This window comes from Bufo bufo, chromosome 9 (assembly GCF_905171765.1).
Source record: "Bufo bufo chromosome 9, aBufBuf1.1, whole genome shotgun sequence".
NCBI classification, from domain to species: Eukaryota; Metazoa; Chordata; class Amphibia; order Anura; family Bufonidae; genus Bufo; species Bufo bufo.
The window spans coordinates 198,709,953-198,723,650 of NC_053397.1; the positions used below are offsets into that span (position 1 = coordinate 198,709,953).

A 13,698-nucleotide genomic window follows, 5' to 3' on the forward strand; every position below is an offset into this window, starting at 1 on the left:
TCCTCCCTCTCGCTGGCCGCAGCGATGTTTCAGTGTAAAATTGCAGCATTTGCCCCATAAGACGCAGTGCTATTTTCCCCCCACTTTTGCGTCTTATAGGGCGAAAAATACGGTAAGTGGCTTTTGGGTTGCAGTTTGGGCACTTAGTCTCTAAAAGGTTTGCCATCACTGGGATAGGTCATCGGTTATAAAATCTTGAAAAACCCTTTTAAGTCCCGGAAAACCGCTTTGACTCTTCTCCCCTGCATTGATGACTACTGTACAAACATTAACAATGAAGACAATTTATTTTATTAAAAAAGTCAAGTGACTGAATCGATGTCATGTTCTGCACAGTGACAGGTTAAACTGTCACCAAGTGAGCGCGTCTATTATATACAAAAGGTCCTGGATAATGGAATAGTGCGTCCAATACTGTCTGGTCACTCGTTCCCACGTCTGCTCTTTTTGTGACTCTTCTTTGACCTATACAAAAGTACATCAAAATACTGAAGGTTAAAAATCTGCTATGTGCAGAAGTCTTCCAGGTACAGGAGTCTCAAACTACAATCGTCTGGGCCATCGCAAAACATAAAACTTTGAATTTGCTAAAACTATTGGTTATAGTGAACCACCAACAGTTGGCGCTGTATTACTGAAGTGGATCCACCAGCACCTCTCAGAAGTACGGTAACACCCGGGACCCCTGCCAATCAGCTGTTTGAGATGGCACTGGTGTCAGAGTACCCTTAGGTCAGTGACAACATGTCCATTGGTCACATGGCCTAGGTGCAGCTCAGTCAAGTGAATAGAGCTGAGCTGCCATACCAAGCACAACCGCCATACAATGTATGGCGCTGTGCTTGGTAAGCTTGGCTCACAGGACTGCCGTTGTTTTCTTAAACAGCTGTATGGCGGGGGTTCCCGGTGTTAGACCCTCACTGATAAGATACTGATGAGCTAACCAGGATAGGTGATCAGCTATAAAAAAAAAACATTCAATAATTTAATATAAATAAGTCAAGTCCGCTCACCCTCTTGCCGTGCTGCACACCAAAAATGTTTGCGGATGGAGGTTTCCCCCCTCCCATCAGCAGCCTCTGTTCATTTACACTGGGAACGGACAGGAAAACTACTAGCGCATGCGCACTCCAACTGCAGGGTAAATGAATGGAGGCTGTTGATGAAAGGGAACCCTCCCTCTACAGCCATTTTGGAGTGCAGCACTGGCAAGCAGGCGAGTAGACTTGCAGGCGATCATGAATTATAATCGGACATCGGTGACAATAGTTTAATCATGCTTGTTACTAGATGCACGAGCGGTTCCCAGCAGCTATTAACAGATCCTGCCCAACCCATTGTGCCACTGGTACCTCCATGTTCTAAAAACATTTGTAGCAGGACAGATCGCCATATATCTCATTTTGGCTTTAATCTTGGATCACAAATCTCCTTGGGTCTACAAATTAAAGGGTGAAGAGGAGCTGCAGGGACCATTGCCCTTCTAGTAATTGGTGGTAGTCACACAGCTGAAATGATGAGAGCAGCATCCCCATTAAAGAATGCTGCACTATAAGATGGAATCAGAATCTGCTGATTTTAGGATATACCTGAAGATCCTATTTACCTCTCTGGAGACTTTGAGTGGCTTCGGTGTCTGTGACTTCGATGATGCCCTGTTAATAAGAAAAGGGAACATAAGTAACATCTCGAAAACTGGATTACACTTACCGGTAATTTCCTTTTCATGAATCCTGACCAAACAGCATCTCACCATGGAAGGGGATGCTACAAAATTTCATTTTAGATCTCCTGCCTATGATTTCAGCCAGAAAGCCCTTCTAGCTGAATCCGTAAGTGCTGTAGACCTAGCGGTCATCCTGACCGACTCAGCAGTGGCGTCCGACGGCTTTAACGAGCAACGGAAAAGAGTCTTTAAGAGAGTCAAAGGGGGTATTAGCCTTCAAAAGGGCTTCTAGTTGGCACAACCATTTTATTTATTTTTTTAAAGATTTAGCTACTTGAAGTAGCAATAAATCAAGGAATGTGGGCAGCACCACTGTCTGAAGAGTACAGACGGAGTGCCAGCGGCTGAGTCGGCGATCCACCTCCAAACAGTATAGAATAAATGAACTCCGCAGCACATCCGAGTAGTGAAGAAGTAAAAGAAGCTTTATTCACCAAGCATGCGACGTTTCAATCCTCTCACTGCTTGAGAAAAATCCCATTGAGAGGATTGAAACGTCGCATGCTTGGTGAATAAAGCTTCTTTTACTTCTTCACTACTCGGATGTGCTGCGGAGTTCATTTATTCTATACTACTTGAAGTAGCAGCTAGATTTGGTTTAAACAATGCTGCCTCAGCATCCCCTGATCTTTTAAGGCATGCGTCCACCTTCTTATCCATGGGATCCTTCAGTGAACCCACATCCTCAAAGGGAAGCGCATTAGAGCTCTTAACTAGCTTTGTTAAGGAAACACCCACTTTAGGGCATTGGGTTAGTAACGTTTTCATCCTCATCACTAAAGGGAAGTCTACATCTAATAATTTTCGGAACAAAAAGTTTCCTATCCAGAACTTTCCATTCACGTTTTATCAAGGCATGCAGGTTTTTGTGAACCGGAAAAACTTTCCTTTTCTTTTGTTCTAAGCCGCTAAACATTTTGTCTTGAATAGATCTATGAATATTTTCCCCCTGAGTGGTCCCATAGCAAATGCCATGGGAGATGGCCTCTCCCCACCTGGAGGGGCCAGGAAGACCCTGTAGGTGAGATGGAGGAGCATCTACTTTTAAACGTCCTTTCCCTACCTGGTTGGAGGAGGGTCATCTCTCACGGTATGCCGTCGTGGAGGATGAAATGGAAAACATTGGCCATTTGATTAAGTCATTTTGTTGTGGGAAGGTATTCTAGGTTAGCATTAAGTGACTTCTCACAGCCATCTACATTTGTGTGCCTTTTTCGGATGCTGCAGCTTAAGCCCCATCAAGTAAACAGGGCTGAGCTTCATGGACACGGACTGCACTATAAAGCATAGAAGGGAACAGGTACTTGTTACTTCCATACAGAAACACGAAAACGAACCTGGTGATTTCGATTTTGACCGATGGCGTCTCTCTCTAGATCTGCTACGGTGTCTCCTTGGACTCTTGCTGCGGTGTCGCTCTCTGCGGGGTGGAGACGGACTGCGGGTATAGAGTATTGTAAATGATGCAGTAAAATACCATCCCTGCTAAGCACTTTACATGTACAATATTTAAATTAAAAAAATTAAATCAGGGCAACATTTCAAAAGAATCACCATTCATATTTTAAGAAAATGCATTCTTATTTGGACAGCTCACTTCATTAATCACAGGCCATCACCTTAAATAATGGCCCCATATTAATTATACAACCCTGCAAACAGGAGGAGGAAAGTGCAGTTATGAAGGAACTAACCTTCTTCTCTTAGGGGAACGGCTCCTTCTGAAATGTAAAAGAAAAAATAAATGTGGTGAGAAATGGAATATTTCTTCATGACGCACTTTTACAAAGAACACTTGTTGTGTCATCTCAAACATTGGTGGCATATCACTAGAATACGCCACCAATGTCTGATGGCTGCAGGTGCCAGAGGTGGGACCTGCAACTCTCTCTAAAACAGAGCCTGCAAAGTGAAAGAGAGCAAACCGCCCTCCATTCATTTCTATGAGTGTGCCAAAAATAGCTAAGCGCTGGCTCAGCTTTTCCATCAGCCCCATAGAAGTGAATTGAGCAGTGGCCGTGCTTGCGCAGTGTGCTTCCCATTCATTTCTATGGGACTTTTCAAAAATAGCCGATTGTGCCACTCAGCTATTTTCGGCACTCCCGTAGAAATAAATGGAGGGCGGCTGAGTGTGTGCCTTCTGCTCTCTTTCATTTGCAAACTCATTTTTAGAGCCTCCTGGACCCACAGCTATTATACATTGCTGGCTTATACTAGAGATATGCCACAATCCCTTTAAATGTGGTTCATCACTTAGGACAATTCTTCTTTAAAAAAATCCACCAAACGATAAAAAAAAAAAAAAAAATCAAACAGTCCTGCTGCCAAGACCCAAAATGATTGAGACTAGTCATTTCTCCTTGCAACACCAGGACAGTAGAAATGAAGCATTACACAGTGCACAGGGTCAGACCCCCCCCTGAACAGCACAGTGAAGGGGTCGGTGGAGCGTTTTTCCCCTCGTTCTCACAGGCATACCAATGTGTCCACACAGCAGCTCCATCCCCTGCACTTGAAACAGCAAGCATTGAAACATAGCCATAGATTCACGTAATACAGGGATAGGTCCTACAGCACCGGAGACACTAATACATAGCGGTTCCCTGCTGTGGATCCCTCCCCTTTACCATCCATTCTGGGGAGAAATAAGCCACATATGAGATTACCTAATCTGCTTCGCATTACCTTCTGGGAGAACGACTGCGGCTCCTCCTGTAGCGCGGTGAAGGAGATCTACGTGGTCTGTCCAAGTCTCTGTAGCTTCGTCTGTGATGGTCGGGAGTAGGAGCCCTGCCCTATAGCCAAGAGAGGTTAAAAGTAAATCCGTTACTGAGAAACCCCTTCAGTCCATCATAACACAGCAAGTTCCCCAAGTACTCTAGGGTGTATATTTTCCCTCTAAACATCTCCTGCTTTATTTAACGATAAGCTGATGACGGGTGACCACCAGCTGTAAACTGTGCGGAAGCAAAGCAGCAAGTGTTCAAATCCTCTGCCGCGCCACCACAGGGAAAACTGAAGCATTACACTGTGCTCAGTGAAATCAATGGAGGTGCAACATGCTTTGTAGGCAACCTCATGAGGATACTGAACTGGAGACCCCTTTCCTCCCACTATTAATGGGGGATGTCCGGTTTCATGATATTGCTGATCTATCCCCTTCAATGTTTACCCGCATTCGGTCTAGACCAGGTGCAGTGTAGTTACAGCTTCTTCTACCATTCAAGTGAATGGCACGAACTGCTGTAATGACACTGCACCTCTTCTAGAATCTAGGCAATGTGCAGGTAAACAACGTAGAGGACGCAGCCCTCGCACAATCACGGCAGTCTCTTCAGACAGATGATCGGCAGGGGTGCTGGAAGCTGGAACTGAACCGATTTGATATTGATGACCCACTCTGAAGACATGTCGTCAATATCATGAAACCGGACAACCACTTGAACTCAGCATTCCCCAAGACTGGATTCGAGAATGAAATTTATAAACCAGATAACCCCTTCAAATTCCTCTCACATTCCAAAATGAGTTACTCAAAATTATTCACATTTAAAGAGGACCTTCCATGGGTTTATGTATTACAAACTGGCCCCAATAGATTCAAACTTTTTTTTTTTTTTTTTTTTTTTAAATACCCCTTCTGTTCCTCCGCTGTGGCCCCCGCTGTTTTGGTGCCCGATCTGCTCATTATGACCATCGTTACAGGGGGGAGTGGGCGTCTCCTTCTCCCAGCTGTGACACCGTCCAATCGCAGCGTACCGCGTCACAGCAAAGGAGAAATTACCAAATCTCATGAGAACAGGCTATGTAAGTGAGAAGAGCAAGTACTATACTCACCTACACAGCCTGTTCTCGCGAGAACAGCTAACCTTCTTCCTGGCTGAGACGGGACCATATCACAGCCAGGCAGAAAGACTCCCACTGGGGAAAACAAATGTCTTCCCCTCCCTGTACTGATGTCAGGTGCCAAAAAAGCAGGCAAAACAGAGCGGTATTGTTGAAAAAAAAAAAGTTTGCATCTATGGGTACCGCACGGGTAAGCAAACCAGTTTGTTATACATAAACCTGTGAAAGGTCCTCTTTAACAGAAATATATCAAACTTGGTGAAGACATGATGGTCTCGCATGTTCCCATCACCAGCATCTGATCTCACAAACCTTATCGTCCTCCTCATCTTCCTCCTCACTGGACTCTACATCATCCATATCTTCTTCCAAAGCGCTGACACGAGGATCCAGCTGCTCAGTCTCCTCAAGCACGTAGCGTTTCTAAACAGATAAAGACAGCGTCAGCGACCGAAGTTAAGTAGCACGGACCCTCAAAACGGATCATGGATCAGCTGGTCAAAAAGTTTTTTTTTTTTAAATGATCAATATTCATAGAATTTCAAAAATAATGACAAATGGAAATGATCTACAATACCAGACACAACCCATGGAAAGGCATGTTTTTTTTTTAGAATAAAAGCAAACATGTTTTTCTAATCCCTGCCAACCCATTTAAAACGTACCTGCAAGCGAGGCAATATAATGTCACAGATTCGTTCGCTGTGGAGAAGCTCATCTATGAACTCGTCGACGTGCATCAGCTCAAATTCTAGGAGGTAAACAAAAGACAATTTTATTATATATAAAAGTGATCACAATCGTATCCAAAAGCCTCCAAAGCACACAACATGGAGTCTTATTTCCATTTCAAGGAAAAAAATTAACTCATTTAGAACTTGATGGCAGCAACGCATCTCAAAGTTGGAACGGGGGTAACAAAAGGCTGGAAAATTAGGTGGTACTAATAAAAAATAAAAAAACAGCTGGAGGGGCAATTCGCAACTAAGTCACGTTGCGTTGCGTTCACACTAGCGTTTTGGCTTTCCGTTTCTGAGATCCGTTCAGGGCTCTCACAATTGGTCCAAAACGGATCAGTTTTGCCCTAATCCATTCTGAATGGAAAAGGATCCGCTCAGAATGCATCAGTTTGCCTCCGTTCAGTCACCATTCCGCTCTGGAGGCTGACACCAAAAAACTGCTTGCAGAGCTTTTCTGTCCGCGATGTGGTGCGGAGTGGCACAATAGAAAACGGATCCGTCCCCCATTGACTTTCAATGGTGTTCATGACGGATCCGTATAGAAGACATAATACAACCGGATCCGTTCATGACAGATGCGTGCGGTTGTATTATTTTAACGGAAGCGTTTTTGCAGATCCATGACGGATCCGCAAAAAAACGCTAATGTGAAAGTAACCTTAGACCAAAGATGGGTAAATGTTCATCAGTTTGCAAAAAACTGTGTCTAAAAATTGTGAAAATGTTTCCACCATCTACAGTACATTTCATCATGAAAAGATTCAGAGAATCTGGAGAAATCCATGTGCACAAAGGACAAGGTCGAGGGTGAACGTTAGATGCTCGTGATCTATGGGACCTCAGTCGGCACTGCATTAAAAACGGGCACTATTCTGCGCTGGAAGTCACTGCACGGGCTCAGGAACACATCCGGATATCATTGTCTGTGAACACAGTTCGCCGCGCAATCCACAAGCGCAAGTTAAAACTGTATCATGCAAAGCAGAAGCCGTAGGTCAACTCGATCCAGAAACACTGCCATATTCTCTGGGTCAAAGAGGAAAGGGACCATCCAGCTCATCAGCGCACAGTTCAAAAGCCTGCGTCTTAGAATAGAAAACATATGGTGCGTCCGGCAAAGAAGACCCCGGACTGTGGAGCAGCTAGAATCCTACATCGGACAAGAATGGGACAACATTCCTCTCGGAAAACTCTAGGACTTGGTCTCCTCACTTCCCAGAGTTATTAGAAGAAGGAATACTACACAATGGTAGACATGGCCCTGCTTAAACTTTTTAGAGATGCTTTGCCGTCATCGAGTTCTAAAGGAGTTCATATTTTTTTTTCATGAAATAGTAAAAATGTCTCACTTTCAGCATCTGATATGGGTTAGGTGATCTTAATAAAATATGAATGAAATGTGAATAAAATAAAGGTCTAGGAGATTTGCAGATCATCGCATCCTGTTTTCATTTACATTTATTCACATTTTACACAGTGCCCCGACTTTTTTGGAATTGCGGTTGTATAAGTAGCAAATAGGATGGATGAGAGCTGGCCCAATGATGTTCGCCTTGGGGAGATGAGCAGCACAAGGTGCGCCTGGCAGACATGGATCCTCTGCTCCCTATTCAAAGAAACTTGCATGCTTGGTCAATAAGACCAGGAATGTTTATGGAGGAGTCCAGCAGGAAAGCTGTAAGACAAAGCAATCATTTGCTGTATGTCTCCAGCTGCCACACTGCGGTTACCGCGTATTTCCAGGCTGCAACCGCCCCAGTGTTTCAAGGTGCAGCCCGACAAGGAGCGCTAATGATTTTACACCTCATTTTTAGTTTGGGTCTATGCTTCTATACGCTTGGATGTCATTCTGTACTGTACATCTTACGAGGAATCAAAATAGTCACATTTGTGCTTTCTCTAGACGCCGACACACACATCCCTCCCAGAATGGCCAATGATACATCGTAAAATAAACCCATAGGTTACAATGACAAAACGACACCATTATACCGGTTAAAAAAAGACAATACTGCAAGAAATTACCTCCGTCGCGGTTCTGGGTCTTGATTTTGCGGTAATCGTTATACAGTGGCTCCAGATATTTGTAGCAGTCGCTGGCAGTACCGGTCAGTCGCATGTAGAGCGCACCCAATGCACGGACATACCTGTAGGCGAAGATGAATTCATTAAACTGCTCCGTGAGAGCAAATAATGTCAAGTAGAACAGATATTTTTAAAGTGAATCTGTCAGATGTCAGCATAGGAGGGGGACGCTGAGCTCTGAGATAGGCCTCATGCACACGATCGTTGTTCTGGTCCGCATCCGAGCAGCAGTTTTTGCGGCTCGGGTGCGGACCCATTCACTTCAATGGGGCCGCAAAAGATGCGGACCGCGCTCCGTGTGCTGTCCGCATCCGTTGCTCCGTTCCGTGGCCCCGCAAAAAAATAAAATAAATAACATGTCCTATTCTTGTCCGTTTTGAGGACAAGAATAGGCATTTCTACAATGGGCCGTCTGTTCCGTTCCGCAAATTGCGGAAGGCACATGGGCGGCTTCCGTGTTTTGCGGACCGCAAAAAAACTGAACGGTCGTGTGCATGAAGCCATATATAGTGTGATGCTCTGGTATTTTCATGTAAAAAGCTATTTAAATGCTGTCTGCGAGGGGAGGCCTGCGAGTCCCGCTTCCCCGACAGGCACTGTCTAGTAGTCCTGGCAGCTTTTCCCATACCTATTGAAAATACTGAAAACTTGTATTGCATTCGGTTAAATCCCTGCTCGTTCTGAGCTTTGAAGTCCAGGAGGCGGTCCTATCAGTGATTGACAGCCTTCCCTCTATGACTGTGTATACAGAGATAGCTGTCAATCACTGATAGCTCCGCCTCCTGGACTTCAAAGCACAGAATGAACAGGAATTTAAATGAATGAAATACAAGTTATACTGCATCTTTCCCCACTAATCTATATATCAATCTTCTCAGCTCCCCCTGCTCTATAACATTCAGCTCAGATACCATGTTTAATGTGAACTCCCGCTCTCTTACTTGAAGTCTTCATTCTTGATAAACTCCACAATGATGTCTTTCTCCGGCTGGATCTGCAGCATTTTCAAGGCCAGGCACAAGAAAGGTGTAGGCTTGATGTTCCCTCCAAAAACTCCTCCGATGTATTTCAGCTCCATGGCCTTATCCACCACCAGCTCAGCTGAAATAAATAAGACGCACTTGTCAGTTGTATGTGGGTGAGGTTACATGCAAACCGCCCCTGAAGCTCATATGTTAAAGCGGTTTAGAAAAAAAAAAAAACGTCCGTTGCCTCAAAGTAAGGATGCATTCACACGACCGCTTACATTTTGCACTTTCCGCGAGCCCCATTAAAAAATAAATGCCTACCGGACAGGAATAGGACATGTTCTATCATTTGCAGCTGAGCCGCGCGGAAGCAGAAAGCACACAAGAGGACACCCGTGTTTTGTCTACGTATTTTTGCAGCCCTGTAGAAATTAACGCCCCCCCCCCCATGCGATCCACAAATAATACGGATCGGAAGCAGGCCAAAAATAATCATGTAAATGCACGCTAATAGATAAAACAACAAAAGAACATACACTCACCACTTAGACCTCGCTACTTCCAGCACTGCCGCTGCTCAGCTCTGGTTTCTGTTTTATAAACTGCAGCAGTGACGTAGCGGTATACAGCATGTGACCGCTTCAGCCATCTGCAATAAACAGCATGAGACCGCTGAGGTCAGAGACTGGCTGCAGCGGTCACTTGCCTTATAAAGCTACGTCTCTGCTGCAACCCTTAAACTAGACACGAGGCTCCTGGATACGGGAGGGTGTAAGTGGCAAGGACGGTATTTTTCACTCCATAAGGGCTGATGCACACGGCCGTTCTGTGCATTGGGGACCATGATCAGTCCGCACCGCAACAAAAAAAAAAAAAGAACATGTTCTATTTTTTTTGCAGTGCGGAGGCACAGAGATAGCGCCTCCATTACACAACGCACCGTCCAGATTGCGGACCCATTCAAGTGAGCACACGGCAAGTGCCCCCACATTGCGGACCCGCTGTTTGCAGTATGCCTGAGCCTGAGCCCTAAGAGGAACACTCTGTTGGACATAGTTGGCAGTCAGTCCTGGGTAAGGCTACTTTCACACTAGCGTTTTTGTTTTCCGGAATTGAGTTACGTCCTAGGGGCTCTATACCGGAAAAGAACCGATCAGTTTTATCCTAATGCATTCTGAATGGAGAACAATCCGTTCAGGATGCATCGGTTCAGTCCCTCTTACGTTTTTTTGGCCGGAGAAAATACCGTAGCGCGCTGCAGTTTTGTCTCCGGCCAAAAATCCTGAACACTTGCCGGATCCGGCATTAATTTCCATTGAAATGCATTGATCCGGCCCCAAGTGTTCCGGCAAAACGGATCAGTTCTGTCCATCCGCGCATGCGCAGACCATTAGGGTACTTTCACACTTGCGGCAGAGAGATCCGGGAAGCAGTTCCGTCGCCGGAACTGCCTGCCGGATCAGGCAAAACATATGCCAACTGATGGCATATTAAAAATGCCTGAACAGTTGAAAAAATGCATTGAAATGCCGGATCTTTCCAGTGTCATCCGGCAAAAACGGATCCGGCAATTATTTTTTTTCAGTCTGCGCATGCTCAGATTGGAAGGACGGATCCGGCGTTCCGGTATTCTGAATGCCGGATCCGGCACTAGCACAGTCCTATGGGAAAAAATGCTGGATCCGGCATTCAGGCAAGTCTTCAGTTTTTTTTCCGCTGGAGATAAAACCGTAGCATGCTGCGGTTTTCTCTTTTGCCTGATCAGTCAAAACGACTGAACTGAAGACATCCTGATGCATCCTGAACGGAGTGGGCCTCTTTCACACTTGCGTTGTTGGGATCCGGCATGCACTTCCGTTGCCGGAGGTGCCTGCCGGATCCGTAACAACGCAAGTGTACTGAAAGCATTTGAAGACGGAACCGTCTTCCAAATGCTTTCAGTGTTACTATGGCACCCAGGACGCTATTAAAGTCCTGGTTGCCATAGTAATAGTGGGGAGCGGGGGAGCGGTATACTTACAGTCCGTGCGGCTCCCGGGGCGCTCCAGAATGACGTCAGAGCGCCCCATGCGCATGGATGACGTGATCCATGTGATCACGTGATCCATGCGCTTGGGGCGCCCTGACGTCACTCTGGAGCGCCCGGGGAGCCGCACGGACGGTAAGTATACCGCTCCCCCGCTCCCCGCTACACTTACCATGGCTGTCAGGACTTTAGCGTCCCGGCAGCCATGGTAACTATTCAGAAAAAGCTAAACGTCGGGTCCGGCAATGCGCCGAAACGACGTTTAGCTTAAGGCCGGATCCGGATCAATGCCTTTCAATGGGCATTGATCCCGGATCCGGCCTTGCGGCAAGTCTTCAGGATTTTTGGCCGGAGCAAAAAGCGCAGCATGCTGTGGTATTTTCTCCGGCCAAAAAACGTTCCGTACCGGAACTGAAGACATCCTGATGCATCCTGAACGGATTACTCTCCATTCAGAATGCATTAGGATAATCCTGATCAGTATTCTTCCGGCATAGAGTCCCGACGACGGAACTCTATGCCGGAAGACAATAACGCAAGTGTGAAAGAGCCCTTACTCTCCATTCAGAATGCATGGGGATAAAACTGATCAGTTCTTTTCCGGTATAGAGCCCCTGTGACGGATTTCTATGCCGGAAAAGAAAAACGCAAGTGTGAAAGTACCCTTAGATTCGTGAAAAAATAAAAAAATAAAATACCGGATCCGTTTTTCCAGATGAAAGACAGATCCGGTATTGCAATGCATTTGTGAGACGGAGCCGCATCCGGATCTGTCTCATAAACGCGTCCAGATTGTTGGATCCGGCAGGCAGTTCCGGCGACGGAACATGCCTGCCGGAATACTCTGCCGCAAGTGTGAAAGTAGCCTAAGGAGTCAATGGCGGCACACCCCGGTCCTGCGCCCCTTTAATGCTGCACCGGTCATACAGGGCAGGGGGTACAAACCTCCCCTCCTCCACCCCCTATGCTGGGACTTCAGACAAGGTGAAGCTCGTACAATAAGAGTCTCCCAGGCAGATGTGCCATTCAGGGACCTGGGAAAGCTGGGTGCCAAGGCCTGTCGCCATACTGATGACGTTGATGGTGGCTTTTCTGAATGAATGATTCCCCCCCGACTCACCAGTGAGACCGAAACACTCCTCCTTCCAGTACTTGGACTCATAGATTCGGGTCCGTATGATTTTCTCCACCAGGTATTGCGGGTTGGTGCCATGGACGCTGTGCGCGTCTTTCACTGTTCGGTTCGCCATCTTGGCAGTGGCGCTTTCCGCACTTTCGGCTCTGGCAGCCTACGTCATCAGCCTGCGCTGAGGTCACTTCCGGGTTCCAGCTCCGCCCTCTGGGAGTCTGGGACTGGATGACGTCAATGGCGGGAAGTTTTAGCAATAGCAAAGAGTGTGAGGAGGGAGCGTGAGCGTGAGCCTGGCAGCGGAGCAGGAGGAGGGTGAGTGCAGGGAGGCTGCCAGTGACAGCAGACGTCAGTGCCAGTCTCACTGGGCATGAGTCGTCTCAGAAGGTGCTTATGTGGCACCTGCTGGAGAACTAGAAGTCCCAGCAAGCCTTGCCAGCTTATGTTTTCTTACAGTTTATTGGGTTGAAAAAGGCAGGAAGATACGATTGTTCTGCTTCTGTGCGTCCCTATGAGAGTGAGGAACCCTCTGACCCCAGATTGTACCTGTCAGACTGCTGTCAGTTCATTGGGCCAGTCCCTTTGTCTTTCCATCCTGTACACATGCACGCTCGGCCGAGCATGCATGTGTTTTCAATGAGCAAAGCGAATTTGAAATCCAAAATGCTTGATCCCCTTTTTTTTTTTTTACCCTGGCGAAAAAATCGTCAGGTTTGTTTGACCACGCTGGGCTACCCGAAGGGTTAATCACTGGTAGCATGCGCTGGGCGGCTGTGGTGCAACTAGAATCCGTTCGGACCTGTGGTTCGGCGCCGCTTTCAATTGGTTTGTTGTCGACTGCGTGGTATTGTGAGCAAAACCGCCATTTACCTGGAAAATCGCCGGGCTCTAAGGATATGTTCACACTGAGTATTTTCAAAAAACGGAATCCACATCAGTACTGTTTAGCGAACTTGTGTTGGCGTCTAAAGTTCGGGTTCAGGTTATCGAAGAATCGCATTATGGCAGCGGAATCCATAACGTGATTCTTCAATAACACGAACTTTAGACGCTGAACTTAAAAACACAAGTTCGCTCAACACTACGCATCCGGTTTTTTGGATGCGTTATTCCCTGATGTGTTTCTAACGCAGTTTTTTTTTATGCCGCGTTGGAGAGGTTTTTCATTCCTGCCCGTT

General features: G+C 46.3%; 2 protein-coding genes across 2 annotated transcripts in view; one reads left to right on the top strand and one right to left on the bottom strand.

Annotated features, from left to right (window-relative positions):
• Positions 1-289: 289 nt before the first annotated feature.
• Positions 290-12,686, bottom strand: PRPF38A (pre-mRNA processing factor 38A). The gene is made up of 10 exons (XM_040406923.1): positions 12,512-12,686; positions 9,339-9,498; positions 8,338-8,459; positions 6,238-6,323; positions 5,885-5,995; positions 4,412-4,521; positions 3,421-3,447; positions 3,064-3,164; positions 1,607-1,655; positions 290-465 (listed from the first exon to the last, which is right to left on the bottom strand). Exons 1-10 carry the CDS (start codon positions 12,639-12,641, stop codon positions 423-425), a joined length of 939 nt encoding a protein of 312 aa, XP_040262857.1. The 5' UTR covers positions 12,642-12,686; the 3' UTR covers positions 290-422.
• Positions 12,687-12,737: 51 nt separating this feature from the next.
• The window catches only part of ORC1 (origin recognition complex subunit 1), a 57,324-nt gene continuing 56,363 nt past the window's right edge, over positions 12,738-13,698 (top strand). Inside the window, exon 1 of the mRNA XM_040406920.1 lies at positions 12,738-12,831. The gene's annotated coding sequence lies outside the window, so the exon portion shown is untranslated. The remainder of the gene's footprint in view (positions 12,832-13,698) is intronic.

Excerpts from the sequence above, each read along its gene's own strand:
- PRPF38A (XM_040406923.1), bottom strand. The coding sequence starts at position 12,641 with ATGGCGAACCGAACAGTGAAAGACGCGCACAGCGTCCATGGCACCAAC. Across the intron at positions 9,499-12,511 it reads GGAGTGTTTCGGTCTCACTG|CTGAGCTGGTGGTGGATAAG; the intron begins GTGAGTCGGGGG and ends TATTTATTTCAG. Across the intron at positions 3,448-4,411 it reads CGCAGTCGTTCTCCCAGAAG|AAGGAGCCGTTCCCCTAAGA; the intron begins GTAATGCGAAGC and ends TTTACATTTCAG.